This window comes from Salvelinus fontinalis, chromosome 35 (genome assembly GCF_029448725.1).
Source record: "Salvelinus fontinalis isolate EN_2023a chromosome 35, ASM2944872v1, whole genome shotgun sequence".
NCBI classification, from domain to species: Eukaryota; Metazoa; Chordata; class Actinopteri; order Salmoniformes; family Salmonidae; genus Salvelinus; species Salvelinus fontinalis.
The window spans coordinates 21,736,302-21,763,273 of NC_074699.1; the positions used below are offsets into that span (position 1 = coordinate 21,736,302).

General features: G+C 43.1%; 1 protein-coding gene and 1 pseudogene across 2 annotated transcripts in view; one reads left to right on the top strand and one right to left on the bottom strand.

The window, feature by feature from the left end:
- The first annotated feature begins 2,700 nt into the window (after positions 1–2,700).
- LOC129834551 (G2/mitotic-specific cyclin-B2-like) lies at positions 2,701–5,737 on the top strand (annotated as a pseudogene).
- LOC129834547 (unconventional myosin-Ie-like) overlaps positions 5,734–26,972 on the bottom strand; it is a 71,488-nt gene continuing 50,249 nt past the window's right edge. Inside the window, exons 10-29 of one of the 2 annotated variants that reach the window (XM_055899643.1) lie at positions 26,267–26,463; positions 26,078–26,158; positions 25,251–25,337; positions 25,042–25,128; positions 23,982–24,149; positions 21,892–21,977; positions 20,471–20,552; positions 19,951–20,057; positions 19,173–19,271; positions 15,300–15,444; positions 12,660–12,774; positions 12,324–12,493; positions 12,082–12,227; positions 10,435–10,581; positions 10,052–10,209; positions 9,848–9,937; positions 9,527–9,740; positions 9,244–9,279; positions 7,720–7,889; positions 5,734–7,554 (exon numbers count right to left, since the gene is read on the bottom strand). In XM_055899643.1, the coding sequence (XP_055755618.1) occupies positions 7,478–7,554; positions 7,720–7,889; positions 9,244–9,279; positions 9,527–9,740; positions 9,848–9,937; positions 10,052–10,209; positions 10,435–10,581; positions 12,082–12,227; positions 12,324–12,493; positions 12,660–12,774; positions 15,300–15,444; positions 19,173–19,271; positions 19,951–20,057; positions 20,471–20,552; positions 21,892–21,977; positions 23,982–24,149; positions 25,042–25,128; positions 25,251–25,337; positions 26,078–26,158; positions 26,267–26,463 (2,462 nt within the window). In that variant the 3' untranslated portion in view covers positions 5,734–7,477. The remainder of the gene's footprint in view (positions 7,555–7,719; positions 7,890–9,243; positions 9,280–9,526; positions 9,741–9,847; positions 9,938–10,051; positions 10,210–10,434; positions 10,582–12,081; positions 12,228–12,323; positions 12,494–12,659; positions 12,775–15,299; positions 15,445–19,172; positions 19,272–19,950; positions 20,058–20,470; positions 20,553–21,891; positions 21,978–23,981; positions 24,150–25,041; positions 25,129–25,250; positions 25,338–26,077; positions 26,159–26,266; positions 26,464–26,972) is intronic. The other variant, XM_055899644.1, reaches the window with a different exon arrangement.

Below are 26,972 nucleotides of genomic sequence, written 5' to 3' on the forward strand. Positions count from 1 at the left end.
AAAAGATGTGACAAAGTAATGAACTACTAGTCCTGAATACAAAGTGTTATGTTTGGGGGAAATCCAATACAACATTACTGAGTACCACTCTCCATATTTTCAAGAATAGTGGTGGCTGCATCATGTTATGGGTATTCTTGTAATCATTAAGGACCGGGGATTTTTCAGGATAATAAAGAAACGGAATGGAGCTAAGCACAGGCAAAATCCTAGAAGAAAACCTGGTTCAGTCTGCTTTCCACCAGACACCGAGATTAATTCACCTTTCAGCATGACAATAACCTAAAACACAGTTGCTTACAAAGAAGACCGTACATGTTTCTGAGTGGCCGAGTAACAGTTTTGACTTAATTCTGCTTGAAAATCTATGGAAAGATTTGAAAATGGTTGTCTAGCATTGGTCAACAACCAATTTGACAGAGCTTGAAGAATTTAGAAAAAAAATCATGGGCAAATATTGAACAATCCAGTTGTGCAAAACTTTTAGAGACTTACCCAGAAAGACTGTAATTGCTGCCTTAAAGGCTACCAAAGATGATTGCAACATGTATTCATAGGGTGTGAATACTTCTGTAAATTAGATATTTATGTATTTTGTTTACAGTAAACGAGCAAAAAATTATAAAAACATGTTTTCACTAGATGGGTGAGAGAAAAACATATTTAATCTATTTGGAAATCAGGCTGTAACACAACAAAATGTTGAATAAGTCAAGCGGTATGAATACTTTCTGAAGGTACTGTGGATGTAATATAGCAGTACTAAAAATGCCTATTCAACTCACCCCCCCCAAAAATAGTTTGTGCCATGACAGTAAAAGGCATATAAACGGTTTATAATCTGTTTATAAGCCTTATGGCGAATCAAGTAAAGATTAACTGAAGTATCCATCCATGTATCCAAAGAGCCTGCAGCAAGAATAAAAAAACTTATTTTTTATCCATTCTATGTAGATTTTATGAATATTCCCCTTACTTATTACTACTTGTCAATCAGGGAAGACCATGTGTAGTGTTTCTTAATTAGAGTAGCCAAGATTAGCAATTTGGTCAATTCATAGAATGTTATTTTGGCCAAGTGGATTTATCAGCAATATTGAGATGTGGCCTCTGCTGAGCAATAAATCCAAGCTGCAGACACTTTTTATTTTTCCTTTATTTAACTAGTAAGGCAGTTAAGAACAAATTCTTATTTACAATGACAACCTAGGAACAGTGGGTTACTGCCTTGTTCAGGGGCAGAACGACAGATTTTTACCATGTCAGCTTGGGGATTCGATCTAGCAACCTTTCGGTTACTGACCCAACGCTCTAGGATACCGGGGGCCTAAGGTTGTGTAAATGGTATGGTGTGTGTTGCAAACATTGATGCAACTATTTTTTCTCTTTTCTTCAAATGACATTTCAAAAGACATTCAAATGGCATTGCATTTTGTAATTTAAAAGGAAAGTGTCGTTTTTGGATGAGTAGTGTCAATTTCTCTTTGATTGGGTCGTCACTAGCTAGCTACCCCAGCCACAAAGTCATAAAACCCGCCTATTTCTACAATTGATCTTCTTAAAATGTAATTTGAAACATAACCTTAACCCTAACTTTAAACACACTGCTAACCGTATGCCTAAACCTAACCATTTGTATTCATGAATTTTGACTGTATAGCCAATTGTGACCTTGTAGCTGTGGTAACTAGTGGAAACCCTTTGATAGGGGTGTTCGTTCGTTGTCTAATAGGGTGGGGGTTCTTATAGATTTTTCTTTATTTTTATTCATAATACAAATCAACAACTTACATTTCTACAGCATACAAAACAGAACGCAGGTATTAACAATAAAATAATAAAACATACAAAAAATATCAGTGAAATAAAAAATAAAAAAAAACAATTCTAGTGCAATTGTAATCACTCTGAAAAAATATCATTATAATGATTCAGGAAAATGTTATTCTCGTTGTTGTTCACAAGGGATAATGTTTTAATAAGATAGTTAAATTCAATCATAGAAATATGTCATTTTGGTATAGAATTTTGGAATTTTTGTTTGTGTATGAAGTATTTGGCAACAAGAATAAAAAATGTACAATAATTTCAGTGGTCTTGTTATCATTGCAATGGTAACATATTATATCTTTCATGTCAAAAACATAGGCAGTGTTCATAATGGTAAATAAGTATTTTGCAAGGTTTTTCCAAAATTCTGAAACAAATTTACATTCAAAGAACAAGTGAGACAGATTCTCACCTTCTTTTTCACAGAAAACGCAGATATCATCAATAGTCACAAATTTGGATATCATAGAATTACATGGATATATCTTATGTAAAATTTTGAAATGCACTTACTCAACTTTGTTTGGTATACAGTATTTGTACGGCCTTAACCATGCATTTTTCCAGACAACGTCAAGAATAAGCATGTCTTGGATTTTGTTGACATAAATTACACTTTAAAGATAAACTGGTTGAAAAGATGTTTGATCAATACTGATTCAATATGGTATTTCATTCCAAATAATGTTTTTAATAAGTTGGGAGGTCTTCAATTTTTACTGAAATGTAATTATATTCCTGAAAGATTACCTGCTAAATTGGCTAGGTTTCACCAACAAGCTTTAATGGCCTGGAAAATATGTTTCCTGCACAATTTTTCCTCACATAAAGCTCTTTTGGGGAATAATTCAGACATAACTATAAGGAATAAGTCATTGTTCTACCCCAGCTGGCATGAGAGGAATATTGACTTTGTTCTTGATATTTTCGACAACAAGGGTAATATTCTCACATATGAACAATTTATAACATTGAAAGAGTTTCCAATACCTTTCAGAGTTATTTCTGTGATCAAAGCCGTTCCCAGTGGTCTAACTACACTAATGAAAACTCAGCTTAGTTTTGGGAATGATCACAACGTTTATCCAGAACTCAGATTGGAAGGTGTGGGCTTACTTGAGAGATCTTAATAAATATATAAGACAACTTCTTCATTCACGAAACCAACTTACACCGAGAGGAAAGTTTTTCTGGTTCTTATCATAGATATCCGTTCTGATTGTGACTGTGTGACGTCATTCGCTAATGTGTTTTTGTGTGCATGTTACTCACAGCTAACGTTACTGGCGATATATAGTTATCTTTTAGTTAGCTAGCCAATTTGCTATCTAGTAGGTAACGTTAAGCAACTAGGAAATAAACCCTGGCAAACGAGCGTATGCCTTGCCTAAAATAAAGTTACTTAACCGGCCAAAACATTTAGCTTGGTAAACTAAGGTTACCTAGTGTAATTGCGCATGGCTAAATAATTTGTCGTTACTTAGCCTTCGCTTGCTAGCTAACATGACAAAAACTGCCGACTTCTTTTAATTAAATATGTTTTGTGTTCACTTTTTTTGGGGGTGGGGGGACGCAGACAACCAAACACTAATGTGAAAAGCAAACGTAACTGGAGCAAGAAGGGCTGTGTTTGGAGAGCTGTCCAACTTTCCCAATGCCAGCAAAGCGGTGTTGTTCAAGGTATGTTGTCTTACCCGGCGTTGTTTGGTCCATTGTCTGTGATTTCACTAGTTACTCATTTGCACACTAGTATTTCTACTTGCACATCGATCACTCCAGTGTTAATTTGCTGAATTGTAATTACTTCGCTACTATGGCCTGTTTATTGCCTTACCTCCTTACGCTATTTGCACACAGTATATAGACTTTATCTATTGTGGTGTTAATTGTACGTTTGTTTATTCCATGTGTAACTCTGTTGTTTTGTCACACTGCTTTGCTTTATCTTGGCCAGGTCGCAGTTGTAAATGAGAACTTGTTCTCAACTGGCCTACCTGGTTAAATAAAGGTAAAATGAAAAAAGGTTCTCAAACATGCTTCTCTATACTCTCTACAGAAGACTGTTCCTGCCAAGGCCTCAACCAAACAATCTATGAACCAACAAGACCAGCCAGCAGCTGTTTGGCCTAAACGTTCCCCATTGCCTCAAGTTCCTCAGCCTGAAGTGTCTGCTAATGTGTCCATGAAAAAGGCATTGTGCCAGGCGTTCTCAGTAGCTCTGCTTGCTGTAGAAGACATTGACGAAGGGGATTCAGACCTGCCACAACTGTGGTCTGAATATATAAAGGATATCTATAGATATCTGCAGCGCCTTGAGGTAACTTTTTATTTTTTTTCTCTTTTCTCTAGGCTAACATGGTGATGACTCATTAAATATTTTGTACTGGTCTCTAAGACAATCTTGAAATGTCTTTCGCAACAGACCCAGCAGTCTGTCCGGCCCAAGTACATGAATGGCTATGAGATCAATGGACGCATGTGTGCTCTCCTGATTGACTGGCTGATTCAGGTGCACTCCAGGGTCCAGCTATTGCAGGAGACTCACTATCTGACGGTGGCAGTCCTGGATTGCTTTCTTCAGGTAAGCCTTGTAAAAAATAAAATGGTGTATCCATGTTTATATATATTTTTTAACCCGCTCTACTGTCTAGGTGCAAACTATTGGCCGCAAGTAGCTCCAGCTGGTTGGTGTGACTGCCATGTTGTTGGCTTCCAAGTATGAAGAGATGTATTCCCCGGAGATTTGGGATTTTGTTTACATCACAGACAATGCATTCACCAAGGCCCATATTCGGGAGATGGAGCAGCTGATTCTGCAAAGTCTGAACTTTGAGCTTGGACGGCCTCTACCCCTACACTTCCTCAGGAGAGCCTCCAAGGCTGGCAATGTAGGCTACTCAATGACATGCATGTTTTCATACAATTTTCTTTATGGGTGTGGTTATTCAAATCACCCCATCAACATTAACTGCAATTATTTGTTAGAGGTGGAAAAGCCAACCACTGACGGGTTACCAGAAGGTTACAGTAATACCAGTCGTCTTTTCAGGCTGATGTTGAGAAGCACACCTTAGCCAAATACCTCATGGAACTGACCCTCCTTGACTATGACATGGTGCACTACCACTCTTCTGAGATTGCTGCTGCCTTGTGCCTCCCAGCTGCTGATTGATGAGCTCAACTGGGTACGGTACTGTTTGGTGGCAATTATTGGCATGGTCCACTCTGTATCAGAAATGATTTACAAAATTCAACCTGGTGTCTAACTGATTTGGTGCTAGCAACAGATATGGTCTGTGTTTTTACTATTGTTTCCACTCCCTGTGCAGACTCCAACACAGGAGCATTACTCTACCTATAATGAGAACCACCTCAAGCCAATCATGGAGCACATCGCCAGGAACATAGTTTCTGTCAATGAAGGGAGAACAAAGCTTCAGGTAAGTGGTCCTCTGATGGCTTGACCTTGTTGTAGTGATCTAAACTTGTGCAATTGGCTTTGGGTAAATTGATACATGTTAGCTCTTGGAAAAAAACATTGACTAATTGTGTTCCAGGCTGTCAAGAACAAGTATGCAAGCAGCCGACTAATGAGGATCAGCCTCATCCCTCAGCTGACGTCTACCTTTGTAAATGACATCGCTGCTGCTCTGCTCCCAGAACCTAAACCCTAATGTCATGATGTGAATGTGGACTGCTGCACTTTTATTTTTAAGAAAATCCTTTGTGAGATGGCCTTTTTGGACTGCTGCTTTTAAGTACATTTAACTTTGTACAATTAAACCTTGTTTTGAACCCTTTTAAATATAATCTAGATGTGTTTTGGTTGTTATGCTTTTAAACATGGCTGTGTAGCAATTAAGTTTTAGTTGCTGTTGAAATTGTCATTAAAAGCCACGCAAATTGGTTTCAATTTTATTCTTACGGAGTATCGACGGGTAAACGCCATCTGTAGTCAAAGTACAATAACTTGTTCCAATAACCATATGGGCCTGCCAATTTTATTCATAAGACAATTAACTTTACATCAGCATAATCTTGAAGTTCATTAGTCTGAACAGCTTGTTCCTACAGCAGGATTTATAGCCCAGTGTTCCTGAACACACAGCTACACCAGGATGTTGCATAGTCCCAGATCTGTTCGCATGTAGTTTTGTCGACACGATAATTACTAGGGAAAGGAGTTTCCTAACCAGCTAGGGCATAACAGGATAAATAGGCTAGTTAAAGTATTTATGCAAAAAACACTAACATCTACTTTATAATGCAGATTTAGTACATGCTTGACGCTTGATATTGCACAACTCAAGCCTGAAAAAAGCTGTTTTAGGGCTCTCTTCAATCCATAATGCTGAAGATGTGAATGGCAAATGCGTCATGTCGGCTCAATCGGGATTTACCTTTATTTCAACAGAGCGTCCAAGATGCTTTTATGGATTGAATCCAGACCTAAATTATTTGATGCATAAAAGCTGTGGAAACCAGAAAGAAAAGATCGTTCAGTTCCATAAGCGTGTGAAGTGAGTGGAATTTTTACTTTCACCTGAAAGAAACGCCATTCACCGTCTAATGACCCATACTGTGCACTTAAATCTAAATGGAAATGAAAATATCAAAAGCAGCAAACTTTGAATAAAAATTAAATCCTGCAGTGAAACACTTAATTTAAATTGTAACAAAGTATTGACTTAATTCCTAAATGTCAAGAGATGCACATACAGGCATTTTAGATCTGTAAACAAATTATCCTCCAGTAACTAGGCCCATCACTAGTCAGGCAATCTTTCAAAACATCCAAGGATTACTAGCTGTGGCAGGAGTTAAGTCTGTCCAAGTTAGTACCTGTAGCTACTGATAAAGTGCTTATAAACCAGACAATATACAGTGTGGCCCTACAGTTCTGGAAATAAGAGCGGGGAGATTCCTGAAGACATTTACCTTTGTCACACTGCATTTCCTTTTCCCGAAAGTGATTGCATCCGTTTACTTGACTAATAGGAATTGGTTAACAAACACATTCGATCATTGTTTTTCTAGGGAAATGCATTGCCGAAGTTTATAAAATCACAGTGCAATGAACTATTAATGTCCATTTTATGCAGAAATTTGTCAACAGATTTCTATAGCCAATACCATCTGTAAATTCATCTTAGCAGCACAAATCCCCATTGAAAACTATATTGAACTAAAACAGACAGTGGCTTCTTGGAAACAACCCCGAATTCATGTTAAAACCCTTTCATTTCCAAAATGAGAAATAATTACAACCTGGTTCCACATATCATGCATCCAAAATATCACCATGAAACCATAGCGAAGTGAAAAAGGGAAGGGAGAATGTAGAAAACTATATAAATACAATAAATAGTTTTGTTCAGTGCTCACAGGGATTGAGTAGCAATTTGCCCCTGGACAAAAAAGTATTGTCCTCAGATCCCCATAAAAATAGAACTTCATTGCAAGCCTGACACTCGTCTGTCCAGAATAACAGGAAGTTACATCCAGAAGAAGGCTACAATACAGGAGTGGTGAAAAAAAATGTTGGTTTCTCTCTTCTCTCACAAAATCTCTGTTTTGTTTGGTAGCTCTATCTCCGGTCTGTACTTCTCTCCTGGTGATTGACAGTCAGCTGTTCTTCATGCAGCTCCTAGATCTTGCTGACGTAGTTGTTGGGGAACAGGCCTTGCTTTGCCCGTAGCCTCCCCGTCCACCAGCCAGAAGCATCTGATCAAGAAAGAAGACTTAGTTTACAGTGGGACTAAAGTGTAAAAAAAAAAATTAGATGTGAAAGCGTTAAATTGCAACTGTTTTGTGCACCCCGCACCAAACAAAATCCAATAATTTTCCCTTTGTGCGATGACGGTATGATTTCTGCCTCCTGTATGTTACCTTCCTTGATGATGTCGATGACGTCGTCTGCATTGAAGCTGAGCTCATCTGTGTCCTGAGCATCATAGGCATAAAGGGCTTTACACTGGGGCACCTGGGGCTTGGGTTTGGGGGCAGGTTTGGGTCGCCCCCCACCTGGGGGTGGTCTACTGACCGACTGTCTTTGGACACTGAGGAATAAAGAGAAAGACAACAGGAGCGAGCCTTAGTTATCAAAGAAAAGAAAGTCTCCTATCCTTCATTAGTGTGACACTATTCTACTGGCTGACTAGAACACTACAGTCAGTCATTAGGAAAGCTTCTGGTTATTGTGTGACTTTAGCAAAGGATGTGAAGTTATCGATATTGGGATGAAAGAACATACCATGTGAGTTTGTGTGGTAGTTATTATTGGATTGGTATGTGCTTACTCCATTGTTTCTTTCAAAGACACATAACTAAATAGAAGTTGATATGCACAGCTCTACCACAAGATGGCGAGCCATCCCATAGATTTGTCTCAGTACCAACACTATTGGTGCCTTTCCAATTAGGATTTACCCCAGTGTTTTACCCAGAAGGCTCAGACTTTTTTGTTTCCATCTACACGAGCTGGCACCCATGTCTCACTGGGCCATGGCTCCGGCGGACCTGCTCTGCATTGGAGCCAAGGCAAGGCCCTGGGTAATTTTCAGCTGGTACTTACAGTACATAACAATGGCTAACAGTGAACTTTAACATCTTCTCACAAAGCAATAGTTTTGAAAGATGCAGAGGTGGTTGATTATGCACACCACAAGTCTTTAGTGTCATACTAAAGACTAGTTATTGTGGAAACACAATAACATTAGAGTTCACATTAGCATAACACACTGGTAACTCCATGGTGTGGGGCTAAGTCTCATTGGAAATCACCACATGGTATTATGGGGTGTAAAACACTGGAAAGTAGTTTGTAAATACAGTGAATTCACTTGAGAAGGCTAGAGATGAAAAATACACACACACACAACCCCTTCACGAAGTCAACCAATAAGCAAACTATCACACCAAATTAATCACCAATAAAAAAGTTATATCTTGCTTCCCCAAGATTTGTATCCAGGATATCTCAAAACCATTGAGACGTACCCAATAAAGGTTTTCCATGTTAGCTGACACCAGACCCAATTTTGGAAGAAAAAAGTAAGCCCAGTAATTTGCAAACAGTGGGATCTAGCGATATTATATGAGAATAGATTCCATATCAGGAATCCATATCATGCCTTTGAAGGTATAATTCTGGAGCAAAATGAGTCTTCAACAACAGAATGATTGATAGCATGTTACTGGGCTCAGACTTTTTTCTGTAGTTTCGTCCAATCAGATGATAGGTTTTGCCTTCTTCTGATTCAACATCAGCTGTTAGAGAGATGTCTACAAGCAAGAAGGAGAGCATCTAGCTACAGGAGAGCCAGGGAGAGATACACATCATGCCAGTGAGCTGCGCCTGGCTTGGCTAAGGCCTGAACCATCATCCAACACACCGCAAACACTCAGACTCACATTCCTCCATTCGAAGCTGTCCGGGCGCCTCCGTTACTATAAAGGAATACATCATCCAAGTTACAGCAGGACACTGTGTGTGTGTGTGCGTGCGTGCGTGCGCGCTCACACACTGAAACAGCACTGCACCATACTGACACAAACCATGTTACACACCATACTCATCCTCAGTATTTACATGTTTGTGTAAGAGCAAACATATCTGTATAGTAAGTCATTATAGTTATCAGTCCTTAGAGCTCTGTATTGGGAGGTAATCAGGGCTGTTGGTGCCAGTACTCACCCTGCCGCCCCCTGGTCAGGGACCTTCAGACAGTCCAGGTTTGGCTGGTTGGGCTTAGGATGGTTGCTGCCTCTCTCCTTCAGAATGACGTTGTTGGGTAGAAAGGGGCGGGACCCATTGCCTGTTGACGGAGGCCTCTGATTGGAATGCTGTGAGGCGTTCCTCTGATTGGCTATGTGGTTGGTGTTTTTCGGACCACCATTCTGATAGGCAACTGTGACAAAGAGGAAGATGGTTGTCATCAAGTGGAAAAGCTAACTGTTGCTAACTGCTTTATTATGTTCAGGGGTGAGGGCCTACATCAGCTAATGATTATTCTACCTGGAGGCCCAGGGGCAGCCCGTGTGGGAGTGTTCTGATGGGTTCTGGACACGTTGGAGCGACTCTGAGTGAAGCTTTTCTTGGTGGGACCTACAAAAGGGGACTAAGTCAGTAAACAGCATGTTTCAGACAACACTAAGAAAACACCATGTCGATTGAATCCTGATGTGGAGGGATGGTACACCCTACTCCTGTAATACTCACGTGTGTTCTTGGGCAGCCCGGCTCCAATGCTGACCTGCAGCGTCTTACTGGAGGGCTTTGTGACAGCCACGTCCCCCTGGCCCTGGACAAACATCACCTGTCTGGAGCCGCCTCCACTCAGGAAACCCCAGTTCTCCTTCTTCAGCTTCAGCTCCAGTCTGAGAGACAGAGCAGAGAGATCTCCCTTACAACCACTGACTCAAACCATCCACTGGAAACTGCCAGAGAAATGTAATCCGTTATCTCAGTACCAAATCAAAAGCAGTATTTCCAGAACTACCCCAGAGTATTGTAAATAATGTTGACCAAAGCTTTGTCTACATCCGCTCCACCGATATATAACACTGTCTGTTTAAATGTATGTTTGTGTTTTCAGCACGTACGTGGTGCCAAACTTGAGCGGCAGCTTCCTCTGGGTCCTCTCCTCGAACCTGCGGGCCAGCAGACTGATGAACTCGGTCTTAAAGGTGCACTCCAGCAGGCTGTCATACTCCTGCTCATGCAGGATCAGCAGGTCGTCCTGCATCGTGCTGAGGGACAGGGACAGGGACAGACCAATCATTTGGGACTGGGGGAGTAACTTTGTGACATGCACTGTAATGTGACAGATATGAATAAAGTTTGATTTGAACTGATAGAGAGTGATTGTGAATTCGACATTTGATTCTATCGTCAGGTAAATATAGTACATTTGCATGTAAACGGCCCAGATGAATTATTTTATTTTACCAGGCAGGTCAATTAAGAACAAATTTTTATTTAAATTGACGGCCATTTGTTTTGTTGAAGTCACCGGTAAAGACAAATAATACTGACAGCATCAGCCCAGAGGTCAGCATAGGTAAATTATTACGACCCACATTACGTCATGACCCACTAAGCTTGACATTTGCATATAACCAGCGAGAGACAAAGCAGCAGGTAACTAAGGAGAGAGGGAAACCTGTTCCTGCAACTCACACAGCGATGCACTGTTTCCCCCCAATGAACTAAAGTCTTCTCCAATGAGCTTTTTACAATGCCTGCTTTCCCTCCCAGCACCACCTGGTTCATATTACCCACAACCCCCCAATCACTCACACAGACTCAAAAGCCTCTGCAAAGTCTTCTATAATGTCCCCAGCAAAAACAAAGCCCCATGCAAATCATGTGCAACATTCAACAAGCTAAATGATCATACAAGTTCCAAAGTTACACTCATAATCTAGTTGAGTGTTAAACACAGCTTTGACCAGTCAAGTTTTTTTTCTTTCTTTCTTTCCTTGCTGGTTATATGCAAATGTAAAGCTTAGTGGGTCACAGAGTAATGTGGGTCGTAATAATTGACCTGACCTCTGGGCTGATGCTGTCAGTATTATTTGTCTTTACTGGTGACTTCAACAAAACAAATGGCCGTCATTGTAAATAAGTTCTTAATTGACCTGCCTGGTAAAATAAAGGCAGAATAAAATAATTACTCTGAAGCGTACTTTGTAGTTGTGTTCATATTCATATAGCCTTTACACACCCACAAGAGCAGATATATAAAAGAAGAGGTTTGAATCTTTTCCATGTTTGTAATACCCCATGTGTGACATTTAAAGGAACATGAAGACTTGAGTGATCGTACATCCAGACTTTATAGCTTCTGCAGATAGCTGTAGCTTAACATGGTGGGTTTCTGTGAGCTGACAGAACAATCTCATGTGTACTGGGGGGCTGATTCCTGAGCTGTTTATCAACTTCCCTATTGAGACCCAGTGAGTAGTATCTTTTGTACTTGAACATACCGAAACGCAGATACCATGAATGTACAACCGTTTGGATGACATCACTGACAAGACCAATAGCATTTTGCAACTATCTATTTGTGACTGCTGGTGAAAAGCGTTACACTTTAACTAGCTGACTTTGCGAGGCCTTGAATCTGCTGGTCCTGTGTGTTCTTACTGCCTAAGGGGAATAAACACTAAACAGTCAGTATGGGGCTAGGCAGACCCTGCCAGCCTCTCCTGGCGCCTAGGACCTGGGTCATAATATCTGGGTCTTACCTGAGAGACACAGCCAGGATCTTCTCCACATCAATCCGCCTCTTCAGCACCTCGTTCACCTGACCTTTCTCAGGGCCCTGCTTCACCTTTTCTCTACCAATCAGGTACATACACTTCGGGGTCAATATCAAGTCTCTCTTAATGCCCTGGAAACACATGTGGACAGAGAGGAGACAAATTGTCATTGGACTAACAATATCAGAAACAAACAAACAGAGAATTCTGCTGTTCAAGACACCTACTTTGAAGCGACGGTCGTATTTTGTGACTTTGTCAGCGAAGTCAATCTTTTCCCTCTTGGCCAGGAACTGTCGTAGCTCAGGCCTGTCGTCCATACCGAGGTAGTCCCCCACAAAGTTCCTATTGAGGCTGTGTCTCCTCCTCTCCTTCCTGTTCACCAGCAGGTCAGAGGCTGGGAATGGACACACAGGGACAGGCAGTCAGACAAGAATGCATACATATAGTCTCAATTCAGTTCATTTTTAGAAGCATTAGACCAGAACCTTGACATCTAAGTTTGAATATTAATCATGATGATTAGACTATTTCGTTTTTAAGAAAACGTGATTGTCACTCACCTTCCTCCCTCATCTGAACGTACTTCTTGCGGGCCACATACTTGCGCCAGGCTTTCTGGATGGCCCTGGCGTGGCTGTCAAACTTACGTTCCCTCGTCTCCTCCAACAGGAAGAGCTGTAGAAAGAGGCACAGATATGAAAACATTTATACCTGAATAACCTGTGACAGCAAAACATACTGTGCATACCTCAGTGAACAGACCCACCCAAATACAATGACAGGGATGACTGTACAGACATATTGTTAATGCCTGTAGAAATCTGAATAGACAAACACAATTGCAAGTTGTCAGGTTTTTTCAAATTCCTATGAGTATATAATAGCATAACACTATAATGTTCTCTCCAAAGCGAAAAGTGAACTGTTTTGATAACACTTTGACTAAATGGGTTATGGATAGATAAGCCATCCAGTGAAAGGAGCCTTGCCTAATACACTATTTTCTCCAATGTCCAGACCCATATACAGTAGTAACAGTGCTATGGGTGGGTGTGCTATCAAGTCCTAAGCCCACCCTGGCTCTGCTCCCTCCTTCTCATTTCCTAATGGCTCCCCAGACACCCAGCATCAAATCTCCCCTTGCCCTGTCCCAGACTAAACATCATGCCCACTCACACGTGCCCAATGCAGCCCTGGCACTGCCACACCCCTGGTACAGGCCACACAGGCTGTCTTGTCCTATCACTTTACATCAAATTACCCTTTAGTTACTAAACACATTCAAACTAGATCCGAATGTCAAATCAAATCAAAGTTTATTGGTCACATGCACACGGTAGTGAAATGCCTGCTTGTTAACGCTCCTCAACAATGCAGTAAAATAACAATAACAATCACAAATTTAAAAATGGTATAAAAAAAGAGTAATAAAAACAAGTATGAGTAGTATGTTCATAATAGAATATAAAGTATGATTGATTTATAAAAATGAAGACTGCTTTATACATGTTAAAATAAAATGGGAAAAAAACAATAGTGAGGATAAAAATTACTATGAAAGGAAGGAGATGACTGTTAAAGAGACTGTGGAGCCAGTGTTTAACCTGGGCTGGGAGTGTACTTAAGCCATCCAGACCTTTAACTCTGAGCAGCACCTGACATTGTGAAACCTCTGACAGTGTCTCACAGGGTTATCCATTAGCACCTTGTGAGACAGTCTACTCTGAAGAGAGAGTGATTCTACTCTTGGCCTGGACTCAAACTATGTCATCTAATTGTATGAAGAGAAAAAATAATGCTTTAGCCATGAACTAATGACTTTGTGTCAGCGTCTTATCAGAGGGAGGTTTGTTTTGAGAAGCCTGGCAGCTGGGTAATCGCAGGGTCCGCCCCTGTGTGATATTTGTGTTTCATAAGCACACCTCAGTCACATCGGCTAAGGAGGGCAATGAGGGGGGAGGGGGGATAGGGAACTTGGCAGTCTGCTGCTGAAATCACACAAGGCCTGATTCAGGATTATGTAATGTATCTTCACGCATGTGTGTACAGATGTCAATAAGTGATCTCACGGGCTAGCCACAAGCACGGCTTTCATTGGAGCAGTGGGAAAAAGTGCAGTTACGGTGGAAAAAACACCCTCCAATGTCCCACCACCTCCTTGACCACAGACTCGCACTTGTGTAGGAGTTCCAGTGTAGTGTTGACTCAACAGCTCTGACGTGGGCACCAGAGCTGGGTCTAACCCCCTCCTTCCTGCTCCCCAATCACAGATATACTGACATGTTCCTGAATACTACTTTACTACCTTTTATGGTGTTCAGTCTAAAAACTCTTGAGTTCTCTCCCTGACAACAGAATTATTGCATGCCAACGCACATGCCAACAACACCATGGCAGCCTGCAGCCTATGAGAGATCTAATTCTACGCCTGTTCTAACCTATTAGAAGAAAGTTAGGTAGGTGGTATTTTCATTGGACGAAGGCAGGTTGGTGGTACAGTTTCATGGAATGGGTTACTTGAATGGGTATACTTACTGGAAGAGGCCAGTTTACAGTACATATTCACTGTACATATTCCCTGTATGTTGGCAGGTCAGAGAGGAGTAGTCTAACTGTATGTAGGCAGGTCAGAGAGGGGCGGTCTAACTATGTAGGCAGGTCAGAGAAGGGCAGTCTAACTGTATATAGGCAGGTCAGAGAGGGGCGGTCTCCCTGTATGTAGGCAGGTCAGAGAGGGGCGGTCTAACTGTATATAGGCAGGTCAGAGAGAGGAATGGTCTAACTATATGTAGGCAGGTCAGAGAGGGGCGGTCTAACTGTATGTAGGCAGGTCAGAGAGGGGCGGTCTAACTGTATATAGGCAGGTCAGAGAGAGGAATGGTCTAACTATATGTAGGCAGGTCAGAGAGGGGCGGTCTAACTGTATGTAGGCAGGTCAGAGAGGGGCTGTCTAACTGTATATAGGCAGGTCAGAGAGAAGAATGGTCTAACTATATGTAGGCAGGTCAGAGAGGCGCGGTCAAACTGTATGTAGGCAGGTCAGAGAGGGGCGGTCTAACTGTATGTAGGCAGGTCAGAGAGAGGAATGGTCTAACTATATGTAGGCAGGTCAGACAGCCGCGGTCTAACTGTATGTAGGCAGGTCAGAGAGAAGAATGGTCTAACTATATGTAGGCAGGTCAGAGAGGGGTGAGTCTTACCGACTCAGGTGCTTTGATGAAGACCTTTGTGCATCCAAGCTGGAACTGGTCCTGGTCCATGTTGACTGCACGTAGGAGATGAAGAACACCCTGCTTCTCATCTCCACGCCATGTAGGCCACGACTCCTTAGTCAGGATGGCATACCTGAGGAACATAATGAGGGAGAGAGAGATAATTAGATGAAGAGAAAAATTGAGAGAAAAATCCACAACTAAACACTAATTTTGAACATTTGGACATGTTGTTGCAGCATTTGCGAGAGATTAAGCGTATACTATTGCTATCGTTGTCCTATATGATGCAAGGGAGAAGAAAGAGGCCTGGGGCGCATTAAGAAAATACATTCACCACACCAAAGGTCTAACAATACAGTAACCAAACTCTAAACTCAGCAGTGATTTTTCACAATGACTCTTATACAGTATGTGTATAAATCCAACAACAGAAGCCCTGACTTCTCCCTGTGTTCTGTAGCAGTGGTTCTCATCAGCAGGCTCAGCACACCCCACAGCCTGTTCCTTCGAGCCTGCCAACACTAACATTAGCAAAGTGAGCACTTCCCGACTGCCTGCAAATGCCGACCCTGTGTCCTTTTCCTGAGAGAGATGAGAGAGAGACCGCCCTACCCTATGCTGCTGACTGGGATAGGGGCATAGAAAACCAACCGCTATTCTTATTCTGGGAGGGCAGGGCAGATAGTGTCACACGAAAGAGACTCATACAGTTGAAGTCAGAAGTTTACATACACCTTAGCCAAATACATTTAAACTCAGTTTTTCACACTCCCTGACATTTAATCCTAGTAAAAATTCCCTGTCATAGGTCAGTTAGGATCACCACTTTATTTTAAGAATGTGAAATGTCAGAATAATAGTAGAGAGAATGATTTATTTCAGCTTTTATTTCTTTCATCACATTCCCAGTGGATCCGACGATTCCTCCTGACAGAGCTGGTGTAACTGAGTCAGGTTTGTAGGCCTCCTTGCTCACACACGCTTTTTCAGTTCTGCCCACACATTTTCTATAGGTTTGAGGTCAGGGCTTTGTGATGGCCACTCCAATACCTTGACTTTGTTGTCCTTAAGCCATTTTGCCACAAAGTATGCTTGGGGTCATTGTCCATTTGGAAGACCCATTTGCGACCAAGCTTTAACTTCCTGACTGATGTCTTGAGATGTTGCTTCAATATATTCACATAATTTTCCTTCCTCATGAGGCCATCTATTTTGTGAAGTGCACCAGTCCCTCCTGCAGCAAAGCACCCTCACAACATAGTGCTGCCACCCCCGTGCTTCACGGTTGGGATGGTGTTCTTCGGCTTGCAAGCCTCCCCCTTTTTCCTCCAAACATAACGATGGTTATTATGGCCAAACAGTTCTATTTTTGTTTCATCAGACCAGAGGACATTTCTCCAAAAAGTACGGTCTATGTCCCCATGTACAGTTGCAAACCGTAGTCTGGGTTTTTTTATGGCGGGTTTGGAGCAGTGGTTTCTTCCTTGCCGAGCGGCCTTTCAGGTTATGTTGATATAGGAATCGTTTTACTGTGGATATAGATACTTTTGTACCTGTTTCCTCCAGCATCTTCACAACGTCCTTTGCTGTTGTTCTGGGATTGATTTGCACTTTTCGCACCAAAGTACGTTCATCTCTAGGAGACAGAACGCGTCTTCTTCCTGAGCGGTATGACGGGTCCCATGGTGTTTATATTTGCGTACTATTGTTTGTACAGATGAACGTGGTACCTTCAGGCGTTTGGAAATTGCTCCCAAGGATGAACCAGACTTGTGGAGGGCTCCAATTTTTTATCTGAGGTCTTGGCTGATTTCTTTTGATTTTCCCATGATGTCAAGCAAAGAGGCACTGAGTTTGAAGGTAGGCCTTGAAATACATCCACAGGTACACCTCCAAATGACTCAAATGATGTCAATTAGCCTATCAGAAGCTTCGAAAGCCATGACATTTTCTGGAATTTTCCAGGCTGTTTAAAGGCACAGTCAACTTAGTGTATGTAAACGTCTGACCCACTGGAATTGTGATACAGTGAATTATAAGTGAAATGATCTGTCTGTAAACAATTGTTGGAAAATTTACTTGTGTCATGCACAAAGTAGATGTCCTAACCGACTTGCCAAAACTATAGTTTGTTAACAAGAAATTTGTGGAGTGGTTGAAAAACGAGTTTTAAATGACTTCAACTGTACATATAAACTCAGCAGAAAAAGAAACGTCTTCTCACTGTCAACTGCGTTTATTTGTATTTGTATAAAATTTGTATGAACATGACAAGATTCAACAACTGAGACATAAACTGAACAAGTTCCACAGACATGTGACTAACAGAAATGGAATAATGTGTCCCTGAACAAAGGAGGGGTCAAAAATCAAAAGTTACAGTCAGGATCTGGTGTTGCCACCAGCTGCATTAAGTATTGCAGTGCATCTCCTCCTCGTGGACTGCACCAGATTTGCCAATTCTTGCTGTGAGATGCTACCCCACTCTTCCACCAAGGCACCTGCAAGTTCCCGAACATTTCTGTGGGGGGGGGGGGGGGCCTAGCCCTCAACCTCTGATCCAACAGGTCCCAGACGTGGTCAATGGGATTGAGATCTGGGCTATTCGCTGGCCATGGCAGAACACTGACATTCCTGTCTTGCAGAAAATCCCGCACAGAACGAGCAGTGGCATTGTCAAGCTGGAGGGTCATGTCAGGATGAGTCTGCAGGAAGGGTACCACATGAGGGAGGAGGATGTCTTCCCTGTAACGCACAGCGTTGAGATTGCCTGCAATGACAACAAGCTCAGTTCGATGATGCTGTGACACACCGCCCCAGACGGACCCTCCACCTCCAAATCGATCCCGCTCCAGAGTATAGGCCTCGGTGTAACGCTCATTCCTTCGACGATAAGCGCAAATCCGACCATCACCCCTGGTGAGACAAAACTGCAACTCGTCAGTGAAGAGCACTTTTTGCCAGTCCTGTCTGGTCCAGCGACGGTGGATTTGTGCCCATAGGCAACGTTGTTGCCAATGATTTCTGGTGAGGACCTGCCTTACAACAGGTCTACAAGCCCTCAGTCCAGCCTCTCTCAGCCTATTGCGGACAGCCTGAGCACTGATGGAGGGATTGTGCGTTCCTGGTGTAACTCGGGCAGTTGTTGTTGCCATCCTGTACCTGTCCCGCAGGTGTGATGTTCAGATGTACCGATCCTGTGCAGGTGTTGTTACACGTGGTCTGCCACTGCGAGAACAATCAGCTGTCCATCCTGTCTCCCTGTAGCTCTGTCTTAGGCGTCTCACAGTACATCTGCAGTCCTCATACCTCCTTGCAGCATGCCTAAGGCACATTCAAGCAGATGAGCAGGGACCCTGGGCATCTTTCTTTTGGTGTTTTTCAGAGTCAGTAGAAAGGCCTCTTTAGTGTCCTAAGTTTTCATTACTGTGACCTTAATTGCCTACCATCTGTAAGCTGTTAGTGTCTTAGCGACCGTTCCACGGGTGCATGTTCATTAATTGTTTATGGTTCATTGTACAAGCATGGGAAACAGTGTTTAAACCCTTTACAATGAAGATCTGTGAAGTTATTTGGATTTTTACAAATAATCTTTGAAAGACAGGGTCCTGAAAAAGGGACGTTTCTTTTTTTGTTGGGTTTATATATTCTTAGTTCCATTCCTTTTCTTAGATTTGTGTGTATATGTTATGGAATTGTTAGATATTACTTGTTGAAACTAGAAGCACAAGCATTTCGCTACACCCGCAATAACATCTGCTAAACACGTGTATGTGACCAATAAAATTTGATTTACACTGAAAGTGTAGAATTCATTCATTCCTTTATGCCACTCTCCCCCAGAAGGAAGGGCCTTACCTGTTGAGGAACTTCCTGAAGAGTCTGCGGTAGGCATAGCCAGCGCGCCTCACCCTGATGTTCTCCTTCAGGCCCAGGTACTCCACTTGGTGCTTTACCCTGAAGAAAGAAGAGAGAGGGGAATACAGGGTCAGTCTGGCTGGGATGTATGAAGAAGGTTGGTCAGATGCCTCAACCAACCCTTCACCACAAAGATATAGCAGTGAAGACCGTCATCTGTCAGCATCTACCTACCTCCATTTCTAAGATAAATCTAAATAAATCAATTATATTTTATAATGAACCTCATGGTGAGGCTATAACATAATTGATATGTTCCAACACTAAGGATACTGTAAGGAATTAAAGAATGCACCCAGGCTTCCTGTGAAAACAGCAGTCCTGGTGCTAATTAGGCAGCCGACCTGAGCCCAGCTCACAACAGGAAGACCATTAGGCCCCAACAACACAGCACCCTGCATCAGTACATCTCGTACCAAGCCAGGGAAGAAAGAGCGAGAAGGAAAAACAGCGGGAGTTAGAGTAAGAGTGTCTCAGAGACTTCCTCCATCACGCAGTCTTAAAGAGGCCAGAACAGGGAAATACAATACCAGTGAGTGATTCAACAAGCAGACCTAACAACATTGAGTTATGTGATATCCTGCTCAATATCAATTGACAATCTCTAGAACGGACTGTAAATTATGTAATAAAAACCGGTTTTGTTTGACACTTTCACACACATCTCAAAGACTATGTGTTTTGCAGTTCCCTGACATTTCAGTGTAGAGACACTCACCGGCTCTCCTCCCAGTCCTTAGGCTTCTTGGTCTCATTGGGTTTGATGCAGCGGATGTAGTGAGGGGTGCACTTCATCAGCGTCTGGACCAGGTCATTCGCTTGTTTCTGAACGGAAAAGTAGGAGGAAGAAGAGGAGGAGGGAGAGGATGAAGAATAGTTTGTGTTTAAAACATATAAACTGTATCTACATGTTGTTGCTGAATCACTGTTTGTACTCAAAGCTGTAGTGTTCAGGGACACAGCACCGATGCGACTGATTACAAGGCGGTATCTTTGTGCTTGAGAGATACTGATGGGTGTTAGAGAGAGAACATGGCACCACGTCCCTGATTAAAACTGTCATCACTGGAACACAGAGATGACACTAAAACAACACTGGAGTGAATTAGCTTTTCATCTGCAGGCTCTGGATTTGCACCTGACAGAGTGATAAGGTCAGGTAGGCGCGTGGCCCATAGATACACCCATGTCACTGATGTACGGCGTACAAGCACACGTCTCACAGCAGCTCAACACACCTTGATTTTACTGCCCGCTGTCGTTGGCCTGCCTTTCTTTTCGGCGTTGAGGTTATCTGGAAACAGGGCCCTGATGAAAGCTCTGTAGAGGAGAACCAGGGTGTAATAAGGACTGATAGACAACATTGGCAACGTATATAGAAGACCAGGCTAAGACTGTTTTCCACTTGAGTTTTCTTAGAAGCAGCAAACTCAGGTCTGTGGAATCTCTGAGCTGGCTGCCAGTGGCTCAGCTCACATTGTTGTTTAGCTTCAGGGAACTGAGCTGAAGTTTGTATAACTGTGGTTTTTAGCTGCTCTCCTGCCAAACTGTGACTTTCACTTCCTCGAAATGTGCATTTTTATTGCACTGTGACTAGAAAGTTATACCAGCAAATATGGTATTTTCTTTATACTCATTCCTTTTAATCATGCTACAGTCAGAATGTCCTCACTCACAACATGGTCTCTTAACCCATGATGGATGTGTGCTGGTCAGAATGTAGCACATAGTTGCTGGGATTCCAGAACCTCTCAATAGTTCTGATCGTAACCTTTCTGTTTATCACTTGAAGTGCTCAAAGTGCTCATTTTGCAGTCCTCAAATAAACCTGTTGTAAATAACAACTAACAAGGTTCAAGTTCAAGAAATCTACTGCTTAAGGAATTATTTATTTGTTGTTGACAAACATATTAGTCAAGTAAAACAAATACAGGGACTGTCAGGACACAAAATGTGCAAACGTTTACACGAGGGCTACCATCTTTCCCTGCATGAGTATTTGTCTGGTCTTAAACTTTTTAATCTAGGCCATGTGGACATAAGGGAGGATCAGTGGGCTTTGTGTGTGCAGATGGACCAGCAGCACACTAACAATGTCCAGCTGACTATAAGGATATTTTCTTTCTTCTCTGAGCAGACCTGCTGTGCTAAGGAATGAGGCTCCTTTCCCTCCACACATTTGTGTCTGTGTGTCTATAAGTGTGTGTGTGTGGGGGGGGAGTGGGGGGGGGGGGGGGGTCTTGGCATGGCCCGTCCTGCAGGCCCCCCTGCAGGCTACACACAAAAAGGCTTTAGAGGCTGTGGGGGCTGTTTGCACAGATGGCCACTGGCGGCTGAATGGAGGCCTAGGAACGCACAAGACGGTCAGGGGAGTCTACTCCTCAATGTAGCTCCCTAGGGAGACAGTAGGACACTCGCCAGACCTTAGAAGTCCTGAGCAAACCCCCAAGAGAGGGGAGAGCACCTCCAGCCCTGCACACTCCTATTGAACTGCCTTTCCAGCTGCACTAGTAGACTGCAAGTCTCCTTCAGATGCATCCATTCATATACATCATAATAGATGATCTCTCTTTGTGGACTTCTAAACAAAATGCTCAGCCCGGTCTCAGAAAGAACAGCTAGCTGCATATGCTCTCTAATACTTGCATAAGTGACTTACATTTCGCTGCTTTGCATCAACTCGATGAGGTCACTGAAGAGGACGTCACGGTTCCTTTCACAGAAGCCCTCTGCGTCGTAGGACACCTGGAGGAGAGATGTTAGAGGGTTAGTGACGATCACAGCACACAGTTAACCCATTCAGATAGCAGTTAGTTGTGTCAGCTCAGTCCAGGTGCCCTAACAAAATTAACAGAGAATGTTAAGAGCAGCAACAAAGAATTAATTGACAAAAGAGAATCGATTGATGACAGGTTCTCTGCAAGACCACCAATGTTGCATTTTTAAGCTTGCTTCCCAACTACAGCTTCATATACATAGAGTGTGTATAGATCATTGGTATAGCCACTATAGTCTGGGCTGGTACTGTAGGAATGTTCTAAGCCATGATGACTTAGGACCCCTCCAAGCCATCTGGGTTGGCGCCCCCCCTTGGTTGTGCTGTGGTGGAGACCTTTGTGGGCTATACTCGGCCTTGTCTCAGGATTGTAAGTTGGTGGTTGAGGATATCCCTCTAGTGGTGTGGGGGCTGTGCTTTGGCAGAGTGGGTGGGGTTATATCCTTCCTGTTTGGCCCTGTCCGGGGGTTTCTTCGGATGGGGCCACAGTGTCTCCTGACCGCTCCTGTCTCAGCCTCCAGTATTTATGCTGCAGTAGTTTATGTGTCGGGGGGCTAGGGTCAGTTGGTTATACCTGGAGTACTTCTCCTGTCTTATCCAGTGTCCTGTGTGAATTTAAGTATGCTCTCTCTAATTCTCTCGTTCTCTCTTTCTCTCTGAGAACCTGAGCCCTAGGACCATACGTCAGGACTACCGGGCATGCTGACACCTTGCTGTCCCCAGTCCGCCCGGCCTTGCTGCTATTCCAGTTTCAACTGTTTCTGCCTGCGGTTACGAAACCCCTACCTGTCCCAGACCTGCTGTTTTCAACTCTTAATGATCGGCTATGAAAAGCCAACTGAGATTTATTCCTGATTATTATTTGACCATGCTTGTCATTTATGAACATTTTGAAAATCTTGGCTCTCTCTAATTTTCTCCTTCTCTCTTTCTCTCGGAGGACCTGAGCCCTAGGACCATACGTCGGGACTACCGGCCGTGGTGACTCCTTGCTGCCCCCAGTCCGCCTGGCCTTGCTGCTATTCCAGTTTCAACTCTTCTGCCTGCGGTTATGGAACCCCTACCTGTCCCAGACCTGCTGTTTTCAACTCTTAATGATCGGCTATGAAAAGCCAACTGAGATTTATTCCTGATTATTATTTGACCATGCTTGTCATTTATGAACATTTTGAAAATCTTGGCTCTCTCTAATTTTCTCCTTCTCTCTTTCTTTCTCTCGGAGGACCTGGGCCCTAGGACCATGCGTCGGGACTGCCGCCCGTGGTGACTCCTTGCTGTCCCCAGTCCGCCTGGCCTTGCTGCTATTCCAGTTTCAGCTGTTCTGCCTGCGGTTATGGAACCGCCACCTGTGCCAGACCTGTTGTTTTTCAACTCTTAATGATCAGCTATGAAAAGCCAACTGAAAATTATTCATGATTATTATTTGACCATGCTTGTCACTTATGAACATTTTTGAACATCTTGGCATAGTTCTGTTATAATCTCCACCCGGCACAGCCAGAAGAGGACTGGCCACCCCTCATAGCCTGGTTCCTCTCTAGGTTTCTTCCTAGGTTTTGGCCTTTCTAGGGAGTTTTTCCTAGCCACCGTGCTTCTACACCTGCATTCTAGCTGTTTGGGGTTTTAGGCTGGGTTTCTGTACAGCACTTCGAGATATTATCTGATGTACGAAGGGCTATATAAAATAAAATTGATTGATTGATTGATTATGACATAGTTCATTAGGACTTGTGGCATGTGTACCAGACTGAGACCCAAACGCATCTGAAGCACACAGCACAGACCATGAGAATGAAAGTGAGAGGAATGGAGAAAGAGTGAGAAAAGGACTGGAAGAAGAGAGAGACGACATGAGAAGAAAGAGCACAACAGTATGAAAGACAGAATGAGAGAAAGATAGGGGGAGAGACGAGAGGAGAGCGGGATAAGGAGAGGAGAGGAGAGGAGAAGAGGTATACTGTAGTGTTGCAGACCTTGCCAGCGTAGTGGTGGATGATGAAGCCTTGGTTCCAGCTGTTGAAGTGTTCATGGGAGTTGATGGCCACCCTCAGCTTCTGCAGCATGGTCTGGTCCGCCCCCTCGCCCACCGCGTGCATGGTGGCACACACGTCATCCAGGATACTCATGATGCCAGGGGGGTTCTGGGAGGAGAACCAAAGAGATGAGCACAGAGAATAACCTCAGCCACGACACATCAGATCTAAAACATTAACATATCCCCCATGACCATCTTGATTATAACTGACAATGCCAACTTTCTTCACACACTAGTACACTCTTTCTGAATTCCACATAAATACATCAATGTCAGCGATAGACTAAAGTGATAAACATGGGTTACAGTATTCGTTGTGTACTCCACCAGCTTAAAGCATAACAGCAGAGCCAATTCACAATTAGCGACCGCATTGCATCTCAGAACATCACACACCCACACTGAATGATGTCATCACAACACACACAGCTGCTGCCCTATCTGGCTCCACACCGTGTCCATGGACACGGCAGCCAGTGGCCTTCACTGGTGACAGTCGTTGCAGTGTCTCTGGCTCTTTAGTTGTGGCAAAGTCACAAACAGAGAACACAGGTTTTTGTCACTAGTGTAAATGCAGCTCTGGTAAAGTTACCACAGTCACAGATGTAGCCAACTGGGCTTGGTCTAAAACAGAGGAGTCAGAGAATGGACACAGACTCCCCGCTTGGCTGCCTCAGATCTCAGCTCGTTTAAGGGTCGCCCTTGTTGTGGATTTCATGGATTAAGCCTCTCAGCGGGACGGATAAATCAAATTAAGAGGCAAGTCGGCACGTTTGAGGATGTTAGACTGCCGGTCATGGGAAGAGTGGGGAGGCTTCAGTGGCCCTACTGTGACTCAATTGGCAGAGTGTTTGCTCTTATTTGGAGCATTAAGATGGCAGGCATAACAAACTACAGATCTATCTAAAGTAGTTTCACAACTGTTTCCTGTTATCCCATGTATATGTGACTTCAAAGTGTGCATTCAATTAATAGTGGGCACTGGGGACTCTGCTTACCAGTTTGCTCTCAATGAGATCGCAGACAATCTTGTTGTTAAAGTATTCGATAGGAGTCCACCGGATGCCTTCTTGTATATACTCCTCCTAGAGAGAGAGGGGGGAGGAAAGTGATTGGTCAGATGATGATTCTCTACTTAAACATGAGACAACTAACTTCTGCTGGTGAAAAGGTGTGAGAACAATGAGTGAAATGCCCAAAACATTACCTGCTCAGCTTTAAGCGTGAGCTCAATGAAGATCTGTTGCAGTTTCTCATTCACAAAGTTGATGCAGAACTGCTCAAAGCCATTTTTCTACACAGAAAGAGATGATGCATTAGTGATAAACCAGAGAGTCTGTGAGAGTGAAGTCATCCGTACGGACACAGAGAGCTGGGGAACTCCTCTGGGCTTCCTGAATGGGCCCTGTTTATGAGGTGAGGATATCTACCAGTCAGCCTGGCGTGGCTGGAGGAAAACATCTCCACAATACTTTACACCACAATAGACCTGGGACCTGAGACTAATGTTTTATCTAAAGAAACCCAATATTTCCCTTCTCAGGCCCTCTGAGCACTGAGGTTTATTTTCTCTGTGCTTTGTTCGTAATAGGCCTGTGTATTAACATAAGGACTGTGGACGGACCCAGCCACTGTTTAGATAACAGTTGTATGCTATCTAAACTTACAGCTTTACATTAGCTCATGTTAGGTATCAGAGGACAGGTACATCATGGTTTGAGACTGTAGACACACTACGTTTCATTATTTAATCAAGGCCAGTCCTTTTCAGGGGGCATCAGTGAGACCCCCAATAATGCAACCTAAACAAACAGCTAATCAGATTAGAAAAGTCCATTAAAGAATGCTGTCCCAATCAAGAGATGGGACATAATCCGAACACTTTACCAAATCGGTCTGATCCATGTCTTTAAGCTTTTTAACTACCCAAACTTTACTATGATTATTGAGATGTAGTGACCATGTATCCCCTTATGCTAGGATTTCCATATGTAAATCATAAAAGATAAAAGGGCAAATCTACAGAAAACTTACTTGGAATATTTCAAATCCATAGATATCCAACACGCCAATATTAAACTCTTGATGAACCTTCACGATGGCTTTGTTGATGGACTGAAACAGAAAACAAATGCTTTGTTACATTTGCCCATTTATGAAGGGAGAGGACCGGGTATTATTCTAAAGGTCAACAGGTCATGGAGAAGGAGTGTCCATTCATACCTCTACTAGGAAGTCAAAAACACGTGAGTGCAGGGCCTTGGACAGGGCGTCCCGTGTGTAACACGCCTGCTCCACATTCAGTGTCACGTCGATGGACTCCATGGAACTGCCCCACTTGCTGTCCATCTTCCTGCTGGTCAACTTCTCCTTCAGCCGCTTTTGGTCAATCCCCAGCAAAAACGCAGGGAAGGCCAGGACTGCAGAGAGAGAGAGAGAGAGAGACAAGAGAGAATGAAGACATTTAAGTCATTTAGCAGACGCTCTTATCCAGAGCGACTTACAAATTGGAAGGTTCATACATATTCATCCTGGTCCCCCGTGGGGAATGAACCCACAACCCTGGCGTTGCAAGTGCCATGCTCTACCAACTGAGCCACACGGGACCAGGAACACTTGAAAGAGACATTCTACAGATGTGTGGCACACACCCTCCTCATGAAACAAAACACCAGTACATTCTGAATACGTTGGATACAATAAAACAAAGGGTTCAACAACAAAACGGAAAGCAATCACGTCTGGTGATGGCTCATTGCTCCCTCCTCCCTGCCATAGCCACAACAACTGGGTTCTCCTAGCAGAGGCCTGAGCATTCGGAGGGCCATTAGGACTCTCCTGAGAGCCCCTCCCTGCCTCATTACACTGAGTCACTTCCCCCAGAAGGAAACTGCTCTCAGTCTCTGGGTCTGACAGTGTCTGAGAATGC